The following is a 21,990-nucleotide window of genomic DNA, read 5'->3' on the forward strand; positions in this document are numbered from 1 at the left end:
CATTTAGCATTTATTGAAAATCCACTAAATAAAACATCATTACTCTCTTCATTATTCAGTCCCTTATTACAGATGTTGCCAGACCTATATCACCACGTAAATAACTAAAATAAATCATACTCAGATATAAATCCATTGGTCTTAGCCTCCTGTTTATTTTTATTTTACAGTTCATATTTCTTGCAACAGTTACTTGGTTTAAAATATAGCATAGAGTGAAATCTTAAATTAATTTATTATTAGTACTTTTTGAATCAAGTGTATCTTTTAATGTAATCAGTTTGGTTATTTTCAGCAATCTCATTATGGGTTAGCCTAACTACATTGCATCAGGTACTAGATCATAGTGAAGAATAATTAAGCCTTTTAGTTGGATGACTCACAGTTAGATTTCTAGTTAGTCATAAAATGCTGGGGAATTTGCAAACAATTATCTACAACTACTTCAGACATGACTTAGCATGGTCTTGATAACGCCAGCCCAGCTTATCTGACTAGAAGTTGTTCTTATTAGCTGTGTTTACTTCACCATGCACCACTTCATGTGATTCAGTTCTGCACCTGCTTGTAAATGCCCTAAATTGGATTTGTGCCAAAGTAAGTATACTAAGAGCTTTAGAAGTAAAATAACTTCAGCATTTGAAGCAAGCTGGAAAAGCAGCTAACCCTTCTTAAAAATTCAGAAAATTATTTTAATCTTTTATACCTGCACCAAAAAGTATAGAACTTTAGTTTGGTCATGTTTGGAATATTATGTACAGTACTGGCCACCATACTCCCAAAGGATGTGAAGGCTGTAGAGGGGTACAGAAAGCGTTTACCAGGATCTTGCCTGCGATGGAGGGTATTCACTGTGAGGAGGGATTGAACAAACTTGGTTTGTTTTCACTTGAACAACAAAGGATGACGGACAAACTGATAGAAGTTTACAAAATTATGAGAGGCATGGATAGAGTGATAGTTGGAGTCTTTTTCCCAGGTTAGAAATGTCATTACTAGGTCACACAAATTTAATGTAAGAGAGGGAAGGTTAAAGGAGATGTATGAGGCAAGTTTTTTACATGGAGGATGCTAAGTGTCTAGAATGTACTGCCAGCAAAGTGGTGGAAGCAGATACAATAGCAATATTTTAAGAGGTATCTTTATAGATACATGAATAGGCAGGAAACAGAAGGATACAGACAGCATGGAGGCAAAAGGTTTTTAAATTTAGACAGGCATCATGAGTCAGTGCAGACCTGGTGGGCCGAAGGGCCTGTTCCTGTGCTGTAGTGTTCCTTCTTAAAAACATTAGGATTGTGGCCAGTCCTCACTTATCTACAAGGATATCACAAGCATGCTGGTTGCTTTATTATAGATTTGAAGGAAGTACCAAGAATACCAATGATGACATAATGTTTAGAACCGAAGCCAACAAGTACAGAACCAAGAGAATTTATTGCAGCCATTGCTGATCATAAGAGGGGTGAATTTCCTGTCTTTATGCGATATCTTCTGTTAGTTGTTAGGTAGCATTGATGCCAACTTATTCCAAGAGAACTTTATGAGCAGTAGTGCACTGCCAAACAAGATAGTTGCTAAATGACCCTTCTTGGAAAGATTACTGTCCTACTTTTGTGAGGATTTGGAGATGCCGGTGTTGGACTGGGGTGTACAAAGTTAAAAATCACACAACACCAGGTTATAGTCCAACAGATTTAATTGGAAGCACACTAGCTTTCAGAGCAATGCTCCTTCATTAGGTGGTAGTGGAGGGCTCAATCCTAACACAGAATTTATAGCAAAAATTTGCAGTGTGATGTAACTGAAATTATGCATTGAAAAATTGATTGTCTGTTAAGCCTTTCATCTGTTAGAATATAGTGATAGTTTCACTTCTTTCATGTGTAAGTCACAAAACCCTTCTTTTTAATGTTGCATTCTCGGGTTAGCTGCTAACAATGGTGATAGCTAGACAATTGTCTAGCTATCACCATTGTTAGCAGTTAACCCGAGAATGCAACTTTAAAAAGAAGGGTTTTGTGACTTACACATGAAAGAAGTGAAACTATCACTATATTCTAACAGATGAAAGGCTTAACAGACAATCAATTTTTCAATGCATAATTTCAGTTACATCACACTGCAAATTTTTGCTATACATTCTATGTTACGATCGAGCCGTCCACAATCACCTGATGAAGGAGCGTCGCACCGAAAGCTAGTGTGCTTCCAATTAAACCTGTTGGACTATAACCTGGTGTTGTGTGATTTTTACTTTTGTGAGTGTTGCAAAGATTATTCATCTTCTTGGACAGCCCAAAATATATCCAGAATAACAAACACAATAAAGGAACTCAAGCAAACAGCACATTAAGCGTCATGAAAAGGAACATTTTACAAATGGAACTGAGTGAATTTGGAGAGTGTGAATGTAGAAAACTGATATGGGCAGGAAAACTACTTTGACCATGCTCCCAATTGTTTTTTTTAGGAAGGAAATCTGCCATCCTGCCAGGTAAATTCACAACAATATGGTCACTCTTCCCTAATCTCAAGGGAAGTTTGGGATGGGTCATAAATGCTGGCTTTGCCAGCAATGCCCACATCCTAAGGAAGAATAAACACAAGGCACCAGACTCATCTAACAGGGCCATTGGATAAAAATTAGTTACCATCACATCAACTGAGACCAGTTCACTCAGTTAGGCTGGGAGTTGGATCAGTACTCAGCACTAATAATAAAAACTCTTTTGCAAGTTATTGATAATCACTGTCCCTTCCAAGATATACACTTGCTTGTCTTATCATATTGAGTATACTTCAATCACAAAGGTACACAATCATTGGTTCTTGCCATATGCACTCAAGTAATAGATGTTTTTTACTACACTTTAAGGTTAAACTTGTGGAGTTGACTATTACATGGGTACTACTTCTGAATGGCTAAAATTCATGTCTGTCAAAATTCATACAGTGCCATCAGCAGAAGCCCAACTGTTCTCTAAATGATTAAAGATAAAAGGCACAATGAATTACAGGAATTCTGAAAGTCCGGAGCAGAGCAGAACAACTGGCAGACTGACTCGTAAATGTTGATCTGTTATCTGTGAAGAACTAGGGTCGACTTTTACATAAGATATATGGAAAATTCCAGATTTTTGGTCTTCACAACCATTGGACAGCTCAAAGGACTTTACAGTTAATGAAGTGTCTTTTGAATTGCAGTCGCTGCTGTGATGTAGGAAACACAGCATCTAATATGTGCCCCAATCACCCAGCAGCAGCAAGCTCTTCATGTCCAGATAGTCTTTTTTTTTGCAAAATTGATTAAGGGCTAAATATTGGTTAACACGATAGGGATAACTATTTTTAAAATAGTGTGATAGGATCAATATTAAGGTGGGTTGTGTTCAGTATAGAATCATAGAGTCATAGAGATGTACAGCATGGAATCAGACCCTTCGGTCCAACTCATCCATTTTGACCAGATATCCAAACTCAATCTAGTCCCACCTGCCAGCACCCGGCCCACATCCCTCCAAACCCTTCCTAATCATATACCCATCCAAATGCCTTTTAATTGTTGCAATTGTACCAGCCTCCACCACTTCCTCTGGCAGCTCATTCCACACATGTACTATCCTATGCGTGAAAAAGTGCCCCTTAGGTCTCTTTTATATCTTTCCCCTCTCACCCTAAACCTATGCCCTCTAGTTATGGACTCCCCCACCTCAGGGAAAAGACTTTGTCTATTTATGCTATCCATGCCCCTCATGATTTTGTAAACCTCTATGAGGTCACCCCTCAACCTCTAACGGTTCAGGGAAAACAGCTCCAGCCTGTTCAGCCTCTCCCTATAGCTCAAATCCTCCAACCCTGGCAACATGCTTGTTCGGTAGTAACAAACATATTTCTACATTTCTATTATTTTCTCATATTTTTTGTTTAATTCTATTATGTCTGTAGTCAGTGGCAAAGCTGGCATTTGTTGATAATCCCTGATCACCCCTGAGTGGTTTGCTACGTAAATTCAAAGGACAGTTGTGAATCAAACACAATGTTTCCTGTCTGGAGTCACATGTAAGCCAGATCATAGGAACATAGGAAAAGGACTAGATGATTCATAAATTGAACCCATAACCGTAGAGTATCAGTCTAGGCCTCTGGGTGATTTATCTATAGATATTACCATGATGTTACGATTTCCCTCATTTGTAAATGGTACCCAAACATTTTTTGACTGCAGTTTAGCCCTTATGTTCCAATTGGATGTTGATAAATGGAAAAGATTGAAGCAAAAGCTGGAAAATGGGACTAGATTATTTTCGGATATCTGGTCGACATAGACGAGTTGGACCGAGGGTCTGGTTCCATGCTGTATATCTCAATGACTCTAATTGAATTTAGGAATGATTCATGTCAAAAGTCTTCACACTACATTAATTATATGCAAAATTGGAATCTAAACTCTTTCAATTTGTCATTTTGAACTGCCAGAAAGAATGGATATCAATACTTGCTAGCACAGTTTTTGACACAAGACTTTGAACAGTGAGGGCAAATGCTTATACTCAAGCTGAGATAATTACAACACAAGATTTATCTTTGCAGGAGAGTTCTGGCAGCTCCTGTGATCTGGCAGGAGGCAGTGTTATTGCTTCACTCCTGTGTATCCTCTCACTAACATCAATAATCAACATGACTTTTATCAACATCCTTATGTAGCTAATGTCATGAACTTTTCCAACAGCAGTTCGCCTCTATTTCTTAATCATAGCCCTAATGTTTCACTCTACTTTAGCCAATATGTTAAATCCACTGCTCTAATCTTTCTCTATTTCTCCTTCTCTCTGTACTCTCCTTGATGCTTTTGTTTCATTCTCAAGAAAGTCATATACTTTGGGAAAATAAACTAGAAATTGGCATGTGTTTACTCTTCAAGACTCTGAAAGGGGCAAGTTAGCATAAAGACCTCCAGAGAAGTCAACAATTCACCTTTCCAAGGCACCTTTAACAGACAAAAATGCCCTGTGACACTCAATTAAATCATAAGCAGTGAACAATCAATGATAAATTAATAGAAGGGTGATATCAGGAAATGACAGCCTGCACACTGCCACTATGAGGGGTAATGGGACTGATAGCCCAGGAATGGATATAGTGAAGCTCACAATCCAATGGACAAAGATTGTAAATGCACAGATCAATGCAGAAGAGGAATGATGCCCACAGAATAGGGATGTGAGAAACCCGAGTGGGGAGAGTTCATTGAACCCAATGTTACAAAGCATCATGGAGGAATCAGTGGTCAGAAGAAACAGGTAAACAAGAGGCAATCAGTATTTCTCCCTCTTCATTGTCTTAAATATTGGTCACTTCTCCTGAGATTGTGTACTAATGCACAGCAATTGGTTGAAGGACTGGAAGCAAAGGAAGGCACCATTCTCACTGAGGGTTTATCAGTCAGAGTGGACTTTCACTCAGAGCAGCAGTGCCACAGAATGTGTGCCCCTTTGGATGAGGACCTTTGGCTAAAGGAACAGGTGGATATCATGTGTTTGTGTTTGGTGACTGATGTCCTGAATATACTTCTGGCTCTTTCCACTTGACACTCAACATGGGTTAAATTTCCCCATTGAGAAACATGATCACGTAATGGGGGGGACAGGTATTCTGTGTTTTGAGCACATCGTGGTATGGTGGGCTTTTCATGGATGGGACAGAGGGTCCTAGAGGGCTGTGAGCTTCACCTCAATATCACAATTCCCTCAGAGACAGAGTGTGGTACACTATACCCATGTGGCCATTAAGATACCATCAATATTTTGGGCTCATTTATGACCAGGAAGGGCTTCAACTTCCTCAACTTGTTAGTGACTATTGCGATAGATCAAATCAAGTTTTGCAAAGTTTCCTGGCTGCCATTTGTATATCTGGTGTCAGTTTCATTCTGTATTGGTGGCTAACTCTTGGTGACAGGGAAGACATGGCTCACACCAGCATTGAGAGGCACAGGAACATTACAATTACTGCCATGTCTCCACCAGTGAGCAGGTATTAGGCTGCCTGAAGATACATGTCCACCATCTTGATTAGGGGTTGAGTGTGTGCCTTCCAACATTATAAGAGTTTCACACATTTGTGGATATGGTCCAGAATGGAGAGCAACTGGAGCTATGTGCTGGGGTTGGGCTTTCAGAGGAGCAGGAAGATGCTCAACCAGACCAGCCACATCACATTAAGGTCAGGGGATGCAGCTGTGTGGCAAGGTAATCCAGGATTGCCTCTTCCATGTAAGAATCACCCAATATTCACTCTCTTCTTAAACCCCCTTCCCCTCTATTTCAGCTCCAACAACAAGGACAACTCATGGACCCATTTGTCACTAAAGACCAAGACCATTCTGTCCGCTGCCTGTTATATTCTTCCTTTCCACTGGGCCACTAGACTAAACATTCCCTGAAGGATCCACCCCAACTCTAGCACTGAAATTGGTCTTTCCTCCATCTCTCTCATATTTCCCCTCACATTGTTTCTGAGTCCATCTTGTTCATGAAGCCTACTATTCTATTCCCAATAGAATGATGATCTTCCAGTTTTCCCTCCTGATCTTCATGTAAATGGACATTTTTAATGACCATGTCTTTTCAGGTGTGGTCTATCTCTCTTTTAAAGTTGCCTCCCTCACCCTGTCCTGAAAAAAATTACCCTTGACCTCACTGTCCTGGCACGCTACTGTCTCATCTTCAACCTTCCTTTCCTCTCCAAAGTACTTGGCTTATTAGAGTAGAGGCAGCCTTGGTTGTGGGGGTCGAATGCAACACATCAGAGGGTCTGGAAAGGCAGGGAGCAGTCGATGGCCATTGCATAGTTTGTGAATGAGCAATCCATATCTGCAGTGGCTACTATATTACAACTAGAAAGTGGGGGAAGGGGAGTGTGCCCATACTTCCATGTTTGCTGTGTATTGTAACTACAGCTGAACTATCAATTTCCCTGAAGCATTAAGACCACTTTGATGCTCATGAATCTTATTGTTGGTTGGCCTATGGAGGTGCCCAGAATATTCCAGAATTCTGACAAACCTGTTAGAATCTTTTGTCTAACAAGCAAGTCAGACAAGGGAGAGCCAGTGGACGTGATCTAGTTGGATTTCCAGAAGGCTCTTGACAAGGTGCTGCCAAATAATGTAAGTGCCCATGGTTTAGAGCCAAGGTACTGGCATGGGTTGAGGACTGGATGACTGGCAGAAAGCAGAGAGGAGGGATAAAGTGGTCTTTTTCAGGATGACTGGTGGAGTTCTGCAAGTGTCAGTGTTGGGATTCACGTTACATATTTATGAAAGAACTGAGGACATTTTTGTTAAGTTTGCAGATGACACCAAGATAGGTGAAGGGGCAGGTAGTATTGAGGAAGGGGGGAGACTGCATAAGGACTTGGAAAGGCTAGGAGTGTGGGCAAAGAAGTGACAGATGGAATTCAATGTGGGAAAATATGAGGTTATGCACTTTGGTAAGAAAAATAGAGAATCATAGAATCCCTACAATGAAGATAAGAACCATTCAGCCCACAGAGTATGCACAGGGCCTCCAAACTGCATCCCATCCAAGCCCGTAACCCTGCATTTACCGTGGCTAATCCATATAACCTACACATTACTGGACACTACAGGACAATTTACCTTGGCCAATCCACCTAACCTGTACATCTTAGGACTGTGGGAAGAAACCGAAACACCCAACAGAAATGATTACAGGCATAGGAAGAATGTGCAAATTCCACACAGACACCCAAGGGTATAATTGATCCCAGATCCCTGGTGCTGTGAGGCAGCAGAGCTAACCACTGAGCCACCGTGCCATCCTGTAAGCATAGACTAGTTTCAAAATGGGAGAAGCTTCAGTAATGAAAGGGCTGTTGTACAAGGAGCGGTTGAAAGCTTGGGTTGAATAGTTGGAGTTCAGCAGAATGATGAGTGTTCTGATTGAGGTATATTAAATGCTGAAGGGGATTGATACGGCAGATGTTGAGCAGATGTTCCCCTTTGTAGTACAGTCTCAAACGAGAGGTCGTAGGTATAGGGTGAGAGGGGGTAAGTTCAAAACGGAGATGAGGAGAAACTATTTCTCTCAGAGGGTTGTGAATCCTGAACTCCCTGCCCCAGAGTGCAATGGAGGCAGAATCAGTAGATTGAAGAAAGAAAGAAATGTGTTTCTGATGAAAAGTGGGATAAAGGGCTCTGGGGAGTAGGCAGGAAAGTGGGGTTGAGACCAGGATAAGATCAGCCAAGATTATGCTAATGGCGGAGCAGGCTACAAGGGCTGAATTTCTTACTCCTGCTTCTAATTCTACGTCCCTATGTAAATCTGAAGCAGAAAGGGCCTTGGGAGTCCTAGTTCAGGATTCTCTAAAGATTAGCATGTAGTTAGCAGTTAGGAAGGCAAATACAATATTGGCATTCGCTTCAAGATGGCTAGAATACAAGAGCAGAAATGTATTGCTCAAGTTGTATAAATCTGTGGTTGTAACATATTTGGAATACTGCAAGTAGTTTTGGACCCTATATCTAAGGAAGAACATGTCAATTTTGGAGGGGGTTCAGATGACGTTTGCAAGAATGATCCCAAAGATGAAGGGCTTGTCATATGCAGAGAGGTTGAGGACTCTGTGGTCTTTAATCAATAGAGTTTAGAAGGATGAGGGAGAGACCTAACTGAAACATACAGAATACTGGAAGTATTGGATAGAGTGGGAATGGAGATGATGTTTCCACTAAGAGAAGAGACTAGCACCCGAGGGCACAGCCTCAAAGTGAAGGGAAGGCCCTTTCGAACTGAGGAATTCCTGCCGCCAGAGGGTGGTTAATCTGTGGAACCCATTGCCATAGAAGGCTGTGGAGACCAAGTCATTGAATGTACGTAAGATAGAGATAGGTTTTTGATTGGTAAGATTATCAAGGAGAACACAGGAGAATGGGGTTGAGAAACATATGAGCCATGATTGAATGGTGCAGCAGATGGGCTGAATGGTCTAATTCTGCTCCTATACCATATGGTCTTATGGTTAGCCAATGTGAGCATGTCAATGCAGTGGAATTCCAGTCTGAAACACCAAGGAATGGGAGGATATTAACTTGTGTTTGCTATTTCCTGATCGTGATTGTCACTGAGTGACAGGCAGGTGTTTCCGGGACAGGAAAAGTAAACAGGAGGCGAGTCACCCTGAGCTGCATGGACCAGCTGTAAGTTACAGCGTCACAGAAATGCTGCTCAGAGTGTGTATCTGAGTCACGTACAGTGAGAAGCTTCCCGCTTTGGGCCCTGCTTTGCTGGTGGCTATTAGTCAGTGTCTGAGAGATTCATGTGAACTGATCTCATGATCAGTAAGACTTCATGAAGTTACGGGAGGAACGCTGTTAGTGGGCTCTGGGAAACAAAAACACCAACCACTCTGAGAAGGCAAGAACTCATTGAGGCAAATTATTGACATCAATGGTCATGCTGCCAGCAGTGAGGTTTTTCCTAGAATTGTTTTGAAAGTCCCAATACTGGCTGCAATTCTGCAGAGAGGTTATTGAGCTGGATTCATGTGGACACTTATTCCCAGCTCCCTTCACCCTCCAAATAGAGATATAGGTGCTGAGCCCATAAACTCAGAAGTTGGCTGCTCCACAACGGTAAATGTTGGAGCAGCCTTAATTGGAAAGGACTGATTTGGAGCAGGAATAAGTTAGGGCTGGGGTTATCCAGTAAAGTACTGGCTACTGCTGGAACTACAGGGAGTCCCAGAGAGGTAGTGCAATGGGACCCACATTGAGGCAAGTATAATATTTTGGATGGGCCCAGCCAGGAGTGGTGGAGGGGGATGGGGTCTGAATTTGATAGGGTGGGAGGATGGGAGGCATCAAGGGGAAACCTAACCTTGAGGTGGGGTGCCTCTGATGTATATTGAGAGCACCTAAAGAGGCAAAGACTTGTAATGATATCACTATTCCTTTACTGTCACTGGGTTAAAATCCTGCAACAACCTTCCAAACCACATTGTGGATGTCCCCCATCCTGCCAGCACTGCCGAAGCTCGAGAAGGCAGCTGGCACCACCTTCTCCTGGGCAAGGAGGGATGGGCACATCCCAGAAATGAATAGACAAAAATCTTGCCTAGTAGCATCCTGTACAAAGTAAGCTGCTGGGTTACCCACCTTCACATGTAACATAATGAAATTAAACCCATTAGTGAACATAAAAAGGTTATTTAAGCGTCTCAATAAGTCCATGTGTGGGCAACCTGCCCAATCATGTACCAATCACTGCCATATTATAGGGCTGAGTAGGTGAGGTGTGAGGAGGAAGGCAGTGGGTCAGCCACCCATTTTATTGCATCACCAACTTCACAAGACAGGTGGGGGGGGGAGCTGCTGTACGTTCAGCCCATGATTTGCTTGATGTACCTTACATCCTCTCCCACCTTTACACAGTCTCTTGCTTTCACCCACGTGAGCGTGACTGAACTCCTTTGTTGTATTGTGTTGCCATGAGGAGAACACCCTTTTCGAGCATTGTAACCTCTACAGAGCAATATGTTTGGGCAGGGTCAGTGTGAAGCAGGCCATGGATTTGCCATCACCCATCACACAAGGCTGAGATTCTCTGACTGTGTGTGATCATCAACTCAAGTCCAGCTGCCCGAACTAGTTCTGGATAGCAAGGAAGCTGTGGAGACCAGTGGATCCATATCCCCATCGTCAGGAGAGGTTGACCATCAAGACTAGGAGCAACAGATATTTATTGCAGTGGCTTTGCCTGGGAGGGGGAACATGAGCTTTGCTCCTTTGCACAATGGAGCCATGCTCATTAGCACCCATTACATGAAGCAAAGTGCACTGGTCTCTGTTGCTTACAGAGGGCTGCCAAACACAGAATGTGTCACCAGCTGGCATCAGAAAAATGCAGCACAGATGCCCTTTCAATTTTCCTTTCAGCTTAGAAAGCTTAAAACCATGATGTATTTGTCACAGTTTGCTCCCTAAGCTGGTTTAAGCAAATGTGCAACAGTTGGAAAACTTTCAGGGTGCAATGGGAGATTCAGTATCAGGGTTGGGAGATGGGGGCAGCAATCAGGGCACGTGGAGAGTTACAGATGCGCTACGAGAAAGTTACCACTTTCTGAGCTCAGAAATTACAAATAATAATAGTATTCAAAAGTCTAAAAATAATAAAGCAGCTACTGGAAAACGTCATCCCATATTTCTCACGAGTGGATTATTTTAACACATATTTACACACCTACCGACTTACACACATTTCAGCGACATTACAGACTTTAGATGTTATACCTGCTAGTCCAGTCATTCAGCCAGCACTAGAAAAGTTGATTGAAGGGTATTAAGAAAGACTTGCATTTCTATAACTCATTTTATAACATCAGGTTATCATAAAACAATTTAGAGGACAAACTCTATTGAGCAGCAAGGATACACCCTTTGAACCATTGAATAATATAATGTTGAATACTATTTGGCTCATTGAATCCACGCTGGCTGTTTTTAAAAGCAATCTGAGTTCATTCCCTCCCCTGCTTTATCCCTGCATTCTGGCAATTATTTTTCCAAGTGTTTTTTCAATTTAGTATTGAAAACTGCTATTGATTCTGTTTCATATCAGGCAGCCTTCCAAATCCTAGCCAAATGCTGTGTAAAACAATTTTTTCGCATTTTTGCCTCATTCTTTTCTTGGTTATTCTAACTGTAGTGTCCTCATCTGCGATCAGCCCTTCAGCCACTGGACAAAATTTCTCTTAGAGTCAAACAGCATAGAAACAGACCCTTCAGCCTTCAACTTGTGTAAGCCGACCAAGTATTTTCAACTAATCTAGTCCCGTTTGCCAGCATTTGACCCATATCCCTCTAAATCTATTCATGTACCCATTCCGATGCCTTTTAAATGTACTAGCCTCCACCACTTCATCTGGAAGCTCATTCCATATGACCTCTGCATTAAAACATTGCCCCTTAGGTCCCTTTTAAATCTATCCCTCCTCACCTTAAACCTATACTCATAGTTCTGGACTCCCCTACCGTGGGAAAATTAAACCTTGGCTATTTACTCTATCCATGTCCCTCATGATTTAATAAATCTCTATAAGGTCACCCCTCAGCCTCCGACATTCCAGGGAAAACAGCCTCAGCCTGTTCAGCCTCTTCCTCTACCTCAAACACTCCAATCCTGGCAACTTCCTTGTAAATCTTTTCTGAAACCTTTTAATTTTAACAACCTCTTTCTTATATCAGGGAAACCAGAATTGAATGCAGTGTTTCTTTATTATATCTTTATTTTATACCTTTTTAATATATATCATATGTTGGATGTATCCTTTTCATTCTATCTGAATACTTTATGATTTTAAGCACTTTTGTCAAATCTCCTCTTCGCTTTCTCTGCTTAAGAAGTGTTATCTATTGCAATTTCTGGAACATTTCAAGTAAATCTTTTCTGTATTTTCCCCATCTCCTTCATGTCTTTTACAGAGTATAGTGTTCAGAACTGGACACCTCTCAGCTGAAGGCGACACTATTGTTTTTATCAACCTCCTGGCTTTTGTACTCTATGCTTCAGTTTATACAACACAGGAGCACATTTGCTTTAGTAGCTACCTGTTAAAAACAATCTTCACTTCAGAGCTTTGCGCATGAACACCCCAGGTCTCTTTTTGCATCCTTTCAATGTGTACCATTTATTACACATGATACTTCGACCAAAATCTACCACTTCACACCTTTTAGGCATAATATTTTACCTTCCCTGTTTCCATCTACTCCATTAATCTGACTGTATCTCCTTGAAGTCTATCACTATCACCAACAGATCTCAATACTATGTGAGTTGCTAGTCATGATCCGATAATATTTTTGTAATGATTTTGGCTGAGGGATAAACAGTGGCCAGGGCACCAGGCAGAATTCCTTTACTCTTCTGGACATCATTCCATGAGCTCTTTTACGCCCATCCCTCATGACAGACAGAGCTCTGAGAGGTTGGCAGCAGAACCATGTGTTTAAAATGTGCCTCATCTATAGGAGCAACCACAAAATTAATGATCTTGAGAGTGGGAGATCCCAAAGGAACATCCATGACAGCCTGGAGCAGTGAATTAGAATAGAAAGAGTGGATATCTATACAACTCAGGAGTAAAGGTAGAAACGGAACTCCAGACCTTGCTGGAATTTGACTTGTGCAATCAATAGCTGTGAGCAATCATCCACAGATCACTTTCCACCCACTCATTATGATTTAATGGACACATTATTGTGAAATAAAGAGGATATAAACTTCCCCCAAAGGCTTAGTGGGCAAAGGCATTGCCTTGTGTATCATGGAGGTATGAAGACCAAAAAGATTCCAGGTTTAATTGGATGGCTTTTTCAGAGACTGAGCGCCACAACCGTGATGGGCTAAATGGTCTCCTTTTGGGCTGTTCAATGTTGTGATTGATTCTTATGACCATAGGACAAAGGAGCAGAAGTAGGCTATTCAGCCCATTGACCCTGCTCCACCCTTAAAAGAGATCACGGCTGATCTGATCATCTTCAACTCAGCTCTCCCACCTTAACCCCATAACCCCTGATTTCCTTACTGATTGAAAATCTGTGGAACCACCACAATGTTCCATTTGACAAAAGAGCTATAAATGTTTGACTGGAAAATGTAGTCTGCAAGTTCTACGAAGTTAACGTGCCGTCAACATAATGTGTGATCACACTGACAAGGGACCATTCAGGTACTCTTCCTGCAGGACTGGGTTCAGGGGATCACATGATTACCAGCAAATTCACACCAGAGAGAGAATGGTCTGTTGTCCTGTGTGGGGGAAGAGGTTCAAGCACGTACCCAGCTTATTGCACAGTAACTTGATCATTTATATAGGAATTTTTCAAAGTTCTGTGATCAAAGATTTAAAAGCAAAATGGACTTGCTATCACATACTTGGCTAAGCTCACTGATCTCAGCCAGGAAAATTCCTATGTGCACCTGCCACCACCTCTCTCCCTGTGGTAGATCAGTCTGAAGAGAGGTCGGATTGATTAGGACTATCCTCACTGCAGTTTGGAACAATGAGGAGGGATCTTACAAAAATGCAGTACGGATGTCCTGATCATTGTGGAGTCTAAAACCAGGGGTCACAATATCAGGGCATGGGACTGAGCTGAGGAAAGATTTCTTCACCCTGAGAGTGGTGAGCCTGTGGAATTCTCTATAGAAAAAGGCTAAGGCCAAACGGTTTAATGTTTTCAAGAAGGAGTTAGTTATTGTTCTTAGGGCTAAATGTATCAAAGTATAATGGGGAAAAGTGGAAATAGGGAACTGAGTTGAATGATCAGCCATGATCATATTTAATGGTGGAGCATGCTTGATGGGCTGAATGGCCCACTGTTGATTCTATTTTCTATGTTTCGTTATGTTTATGAGCACCATCCAGGACATGAGGAATACCTCAGGAAATGCCACCCAAGAGCTAAACATTCAGAAGGAACTGGTGAATCATAATATTGAACTTGGCTATTGTGGGAAGGAGAGTATGATAAAGATCAGGTTGAAAATCTGGTGGAGAACCAAGCAGAATGTGGCTAGACTGAGAATGGAAATGAGAAAGTCAAAGAGAGTGTGCAAAAAAAAGTTTGTAATAAGTAGGGTGGCCAGACATCAGCTTTATATTTCATCCTCTGGGACTTTAGCTGCTCAGGATACTGTAAATCTGTAATTTACCAGCTGGTTTTACATCCAATATTTGACTCTTTGTCCACTTATCTCAGTCTGACAATAGCAGGATCTTGTGCTTTGTCCTTTCCCTATTTGCTGCCTTGCCTCAGCAGAGACACCTTATCTCGCCTCTTTTAAAACTCAATTCCTATCTCACCCCCCACCAACTCCTCTTTGACATCTCCCAACACACAACACAAGGGTGTTCGGGTTTGGTGGTCTCCAATGCTGACTATCCTATTAGTAAGTAACCGGTAAGGGACCAGTTAAAGTCTTTGAGAACATGTAAACAGTAAAGGATAGTCAATACGTATGGCAGGTCTGATGTGAGACTGAATAGAAGAATTTATTGTGGCGCCACAGTGCAGGACCAAAGCCATGCACAAATCCAGCATCTTCAAGAAAAGAGACCTGAGTTGATATTGTAACTGATATGCCTCACAGAATCCTGCAGCGCTGACAATTTAAATTGCAGGTCAATTGTTGACAAAGGGCAGAATATTAAGAGGCAAAAGAGTCATCATAAATTTGAAGAGTCAACCAAAAGCCCAGAATATAAAATTACCTCAGAATCACTTCTCCCAATCACAGTTGGGTTATAGAACCATGTATTTGAAATGTGCCTCATCTGCAGGGAAAACCACAAAATTAATGATCTTGAGAGTGGGAGATCTGAATCCCAAAGGAAAATTGATGACAAGCCGGAGCAGTGAATTTCTTAAAAATGTTTTCTTAAGAGTCAGTTAGAATCATCCCTTGAGTTAAGTGAGCATTTATATTTTAATTTACACTTTGACATGTTGCACATAAATAACATTGTAAACCAGAATGTAAACACAGAATGAAGTTTTCTAACAGAAATAAGCAAAAGCTCAAAAGGCTCCGAAACACCTTGTCGCTTTGGTCAAAGAAGAAATTTAAATTAATATAAAATGCAAACAAATTTTTAAAAAAAATTAACCCCACTGTCAGCAAACTTTCCAGACAGGTTCCTGCTACATTCACTGGAACTGAGTCCACAGCAGAGTCCAGACAACACGAGGTACCGTGCAACTATAGCACAGAGTTCTCGGTTAAAAATCAAAACCAAACACAACACAGAAGCATTACAGTTAAAAAGGAATAAAGTGTATCCAGTGATAAGAGTAGTGACGCTTTGGTTTGCATTAAACCAGTCAACACAAAAACAAATTAGGTCAGTCCAGTTCCTCACATCTCGCCCAAACTCGCTGGTTTACTGCTGCGAGGACTCTCTGGCCAGAAACTTCTTAAATGGAAAAAAGACTAGTCCGTCTTTGATTTTAACTTATAGTCTCTGATTTAGAGTTTTCTTTTGGTGGGGGGGGTGGAGGGAGGTTTAAAAAAAACACAATTATTGCTGCTACATCACCAGTAAGCAAGAAATAACAAATCTATCCAGTTTATGTTCTGTTTGATCCCTGCAGCACTGGACACACAATGAGGTAGCTGTTGTTCAGCTTTACAATCTCATTCACAATTCAGTGAAAACAGAGATAACTGAGGAACAAGATTTGGGGATAATGATAGACAGAGATGGAGAGGTAGGGAGAAAGATGGGAAGGAGGAGGAGGAAACAGAAAGAGAGGTGGAAGGAAAGAGAAAATACGAGAGCAAGTGAGATAAAAGTTTACAACAGGATACAAGAGTTAAAAATCTATAAAACTTCCTGCTTTGGCAATACACCATATTGCAACAGTATTTTGCAAAACCATTTCAGAATGCTCCAATGTAAGTGACGGGTCTTTCTCTTTCCCCATTATGATCTTGTTAAAAGTTTTAAGAATAAAAATGCAGTTTAAAGTATCTACAAAGAATGGCAACAGATAAGATAAAAATAAAACATTTCATTATTGAATTACAATGATTAACTTGGTCATTGTAAACATCATTTTTAGGTATTGTTTAACAAAGTAAATTGTGTAATAAATTATTTGACTATTCCTGAAAAAATAATTCTCCTTAAAATGATTGTCTTTAAGGTTTTTCCTTTAATAGGCATGTCATAGTTCTGCCAAATACTTTCTTTAAGATGCCCTGAGTTGAATCGAGAGGTGCCCTGTCTTGAGGTGTTGGTGGGGATGGGAATTGGGTTTGGGGTCAGCTCTGATGTTAAATCAGTCAAGTCTATCCTGCAGCATCTGCAGATATATCTATGTACATTCAAATGCTGCAGGCACCTCATCTCGTTAGGTCAGAGAAACTTGCATCCCTCTAATTACATGGATCGATGTGTTCAACTGTTTCTTGCTTGACTTTTACGGGCACGAGAGGTAGAGGGCTACCACGAGATATTTTCAGGACTGGCGTCTCCAAGTTCTCGTACAGGTTGCAGCCAGAGGAGAGGAGGTTGTTGCCCAGGTTCCTCTGAAAAGGGTTCTTTAGACTGGCTTCTTCCATCTCTCTCCTGAGCATGCTGAAGATCTGCTTCTCGATCGCTGATTCCACGTCATCGCTGTGCCCCAAGTCATCAAGCTTGTCCGCATTGTCACTGATGTCAAACTTGTTGATCTCCTCGTTTAGGCGGTTCAGGTCCTCCAGGGATCGCCCAGCACCCGGGGCAATAGGGCAGTTTCCTTTGAGGTGCGCCTTCAGACTGCAGTGGTGAATATAGGTCTTGTGGCACTGCAGGCATTTGTGGGGACGCTCCCTTGTGTGCAGGCGTTTGTGCAGCTTGAGATGAACAAACTGTGTGAATTTTGCCGGGCACAGCTTGCACTGGTAAGGTTTCTCACCCGAGTGTAACCGTAGGTGGGTCTTCAGGTTGCTGGTGCTACTGAAACGTTTATGGCAAACCTGCACAGTGAGAGAAGAAAGGAGAATTCTCAGCAGACTCATTCTCAAACTAACTTCCTGCAAATAAACCAAACTCAGTATTTATGATTAAACCTGACGATCTGCCTGCATTCAGTTTCTGGATGGTAACCTTATAAACCTGCTGCACAAGGATGACTGTTGTATTGTACACAGCCATAAATAATTACGTTGTAATTGGGTCAGCAGCTTTATTCAGTCAGTACCAGAGATACCCTGAACAGGTATGACCAAGGTTCATGACCTAGGCATTCTTTCAAGGGATACGGGGACTACACACATGGCCAGCATTTATTGCCCATCCTGAATTGCAATTGAGCAGGTGGTGTTGAGCTGTCTTCTTGAATCACTGTACTGTAAATATTGCACCAGCAACTACAGTATTGTTAGGGAGGGAGTTCCAGGATTTTGACGCAGTGTCAGTGATAGTGCAATTTAGGATGCCATGTCCCTAGTTGGAAACTTGATGGTGGTTCCTATACATCTGCTCCCTTTGTCCTTCCAGGTGGTAGAGGTCAGAGGTTTGAAACACTTTTTTTAAATGAGTCCTGAGTTGCTGGATTACATTTTGTGTAAGATACACAGTGAGTATCTATGGTGGAGAGAATAAATGTTGAGGTTTAGGGGTTGGGGTGTGAATCAAGCTCTTAATGGGATCCAGCTTCTTGAAATTGCATGATCTGGGTAAGTGGGATTCTATCATATTTTTGACTGGTACCTTGTAGATGGTGGACAGGATTTGGGGAGTTAAGAGGTGAGTTACCCACTGCAGAAATCACAGCCTCTGTCTGCACTTGTGACCACAGTATTTGTTTGGCTGGTCCCAAAGATGTGTTGGGAGTGGGGGATTCAGTGATGGTACAACAATTGAATGTCAAGGGGAGATGGTTAGATTCTAGTGGGTCGGAGATGGGTGCTGCCTGACACTTGTGTTGCAGGACTGCCACTTGCCACTTATCAGAACAAGCCTAGATGTTATTCTGGACAGAACATGCTTCAGCTTTTGAGGAGCTGCGGATGGCACTGAAGATTATACAATTAGTAGTGAACATCCCCATATGTGACCTTATGATGAAGGGAAGGTCATTGATGAAGCAGTTCAAGTGGTTTGGTCCTAGGACATTACCCTGGTGTTGCAGAGATGTGCTAGGACTGAGGTAAAGTCACTGAGTAGTGTGAGGAGGATCAGTCGATGGGCAGCAATTGGTCTAAGGGGTCCAGGTGTAGCAAAGAGCGAATGTCCTACTCCACAGATTCCTACCCTTTCTGAAATGTGGGGGTCATCTTCCATTATCACACAGTCTGCTGACTCTTATTACCTTGCCCAAATTCCTCACAAATTGGTCTTGGAGTCAGATAGGAAAGGACTGTTCACTCCTATGAAGCACAACCCCCAAAACAAAAGAAATTTTAATACACAACAAAGCCACCTTTTCCCCAAGGTTGATGAATTATGAGAGATCAGTGGTTCCATTAAACCTCAGATTTTTCGGTTCATTGAAAAACTAATGCTAATTAATCTTGCTGCTTCCTCATAGACCCAACCCACTGCTACTTACTATATGTCACTAATTTCCTATTCACATCTTCATCGGGGACAAGAGACAGACTGGATCAGAGACAAAAAAACCACCAAGCCCAATGATTCAATCCTGCACAGTAAGGGCCTTCAAGTTTTGTTCGCTGTTTCCCTGTTAACTGCTGATGCTTCGACCTATCTTCATGAAATGATGACCTTCTGTGGGTGACTTACACACTAATTATCACTAAGAACAGAAGCACAATTGGCAGAGAGTGGGATGACCCTTATATGCCCTTAAAACGTCACCGCCCTTATTGTCAGGAACAGCACACATTGCAATAATCTCAGTGCATTATGAAAGTGACTGTCAATGCAAAGCAACAGATTAACCATTACGGACTTTGAAAATGTGTGAAATACAACAAAGACACCATCATATCTGGCACCTCAACGATCAATCAGCAATGTGAACTAAAAATAAACTTCAGCAATTTCCTAATATTGAAATTTTTGCACTAAGCACACTGCATTAAATTAGCAGAAGGGACTAGAAAGATTAGCGTTGATTTACTGCACAATAATTCTGAACATTTCAGCAGAATATTTTAGATTTTAGAAGTATTTTTAATTACATTAATAGAACCCTCTTCTTACCTGACATTCATGTGGCTTTTCTCCAGTATGAACTAAATAGTGCTTCTGTAGGTGTGCGAGCTGTGTGAAGCCTTTATTGCAGGTCTGACACTTAAATGGTCTCTCCCCACTATGTACTCTCAAGTGGACCTGGAAAGAAATAATAAATTCTCTCCTTACAACCCTTCTCACCATTTGATATCATATAGCACAGTGGGCATTTCAGATTTAAGAAAAGACATCTTTTGCAAGAATGTAAAATCTATTAAGGAAATCATTGAGGGAGAAATTGGTCCACACTGGAAGCAAACCAGAAGTTGAATTTTCACTGCACACAACGTCGTTTCCAAAACATTGGAAAATAAAAAAGCTGACGCTGTGAAAAATTGGATGCTGATTTTCTAAGTGCTTCCTTTATGAACAGATGTAATTTCACCGTTAAAATTTTATTTAAAATGGTAACTATTTAAAGGCACGGGACAGTAATAGCTATAAATAATTACTTTTGCCACCCCTGTTTCAATGTAGGAGATGGAGCAACCAATTTATGCACAGCAAGCTCACACAAATGGCAGTGAAATAATTTCTTTTGTCAAGCATTGTTGGTCAAGGGATAAATTGTCCAAGACACTGCAGCATGCCATTTTGCCTCTCAGGTAGATTTTCTCAGCAGAATAATCTTTTAAGAAATAAATACCTTGAGATTTGATAGCTGTCCAAAGGTCTTATAGCAGACATTGCACTCATACTTGATCTTCCCATTTTGCTTCTTTAGAGGATATGGGAGTGTTTTGTAACCAGTAAGACTTCGCTTTGGTTTGATGAGATTCATGGCTTCTTCACTGCTGCTGCTGGTGCTGCTGACCAGGCCAGCTGAGGTAGGTTTGGGTTGCATTAAATGTTCAGAATAGGAGGCAGCCGTGCCAGCTGTCGGGGAACCGTTGCAGGGGCTTGTAGGCCTGTCTTTCAAACTGGCAGCAGAGCCAGCGATTGAAAAGGCACTATTCCTCGCTGGTATGAGAAAGTCTTTCTGCTGCTCAGGAAGCAGAAGTCTTCGGGCTCCTTCAGGATGTAACGCACTGGGAAGGACCGTCTGGTTGAATAGGTGCTGGGGCAGGCCCCCATTTCCTAAAAGGCTGCTGTACAAGGGGTACATTTTGGGAAGAAGGCTGAAGCTGTTCACACCATTGATGCCACTGAGGCCCGGGAAGCTGTTCAAACCATTGCAACCAACTGGGTAATGAGGTAACAAGAACCTGGAATACTGAGTGTTTACTGGATTATAGGAATGCAAGAAGGCTGGAGGCAGATGACCAGGAGGAGGGTAGGCTGTGAAGGAGCTCAATCCTTCTCGGTTGTAAGGTCCACTCAAGTAAGGAAAGGCCTGTTTGTGTTCCTGAGTCGAAGGTGTCAGAGAGGAAATATGGGAGTCTGGACTGCTGTGGGGCGTTGAGCTTTTCAAACTTTGGTCTGGGCTGCTTCTAGACGACGGACTGGAGGTAAGCGAAGGCTGGATCGGAGAGTGTTTGACATAACCATGCCTCTCGATCCCAAAAACAGGACTAGGTTTCAAGTAGTCATCTGCAATGTGAGGTCTGACTGGGTACACAACACGAGGGAAGAAGGTACGTTCTGGGCTGTGCTTTTTGTTGATGTCCTGCATTTCTTTTCCCGGAGCCGCCAGTGGTTGGATTGCTTGTACTTGGTTCTTTTCCTTCATCGTGTTTCCCTCATCACTTTGACTTTTGTGCATCACATTGTCACTCTTCACTCTGTCGGCCAGGTCGCTTGCATACCTTTTTTCCTTTGGTCTTTGTTCTGTAGCAGAAGCTGGGCAAGGGAGAAAAAGGAAAAAAAAATCAGGAAATGAATCATTTAAAAAAGAACATTTCTCAGCATTTTGCATGTGTTTAAATAAAAGGGAAGAGAGTAGACTATCAGAGGAATTGGACACTGAGCAGCTCTTTGATTTAACAAGCTTGTTAACAGGAAGTGGTGATTCTTTTTAACTGATGTTGTACAATATGATCACCAGTACACTTTCACTATCCTCGATGTCTGAGATAAAATATAAAAGTCCTGCCCTTATCATGTCAGCATGTTAAAAGTTGCCACACAATGGTCCTCCTGTGCCAAGCCAAATGCTTACTGTGTTTTTTTAAGGGGACTATGTAACAAACACTAGAAACAATTAGTGCAATCTTCCTCACTGCCAGGAGCAATCTGAATCAATGAGTTCAGATGATACCAACATACAAGAGGACAGGA

At 41.7% G+C, this 21,990-nt stretch overlaps 2 protein-coding genes across 3 annotated transcripts in view; one reads left to right on the forward strand and one right to left on the reverse strand.

Annotated features, from left to right (window-relative positions):
* atg5 (ATG5 autophagy related 5 homolog (S. cerevisiae)) overlaps window positions 1–21,990 on the forward strand; it is a 283,848-nt gene that overhangs the window by 244,883 nt on the left and 16,975 nt on the right. The gene's annotated exons all lie outside the window — the stretch shown is intronic.
* The window catches only part of prdm1a (PR domain containing 1a, with ZNF domain), a 93,188-nt gene continuing 86,742 nt past the window's right edge, over window positions 15,545–21,990 (reverse strand). For both annotated transcript variants that reach the window (XM_060849484.1, XM_060849475.1), the window contains 3 exons: window positions 20,420–21,552; window positions 19,744–19,872; window positions 15,545–17,549 (listed from right to left, as the gene is read on the reverse strand). In XM_060849484.1, the coding sequence (XP_060705467.1) occupies window positions 16,968–17,549; window positions 19,744–19,872; window positions 20,420–21,552 (1,844 nt within the window). In that variant the 3' untranslated portion in view covers window positions 15,545–16,967. The remainder of the gene's footprint in view (window positions 17,550–19,743; window positions 19,873–20,419; window positions 21,553–21,990) is intronic.

Source organism: Hemiscyllium ocellatum, chromosome 3 (assembly GCF_020745735.1).
Source record: "Hemiscyllium ocellatum isolate sHemOce1 chromosome 3, sHemOce1.pat.X.cur, whole genome shotgun sequence".
Classification (NCBI taxonomy): domain Eukaryota; kingdom Metazoa; phylum Chordata; class Chondrichthyes; order Orectolobiformes; family Hemiscylliidae; genus Hemiscyllium; species Hemiscyllium ocellatum.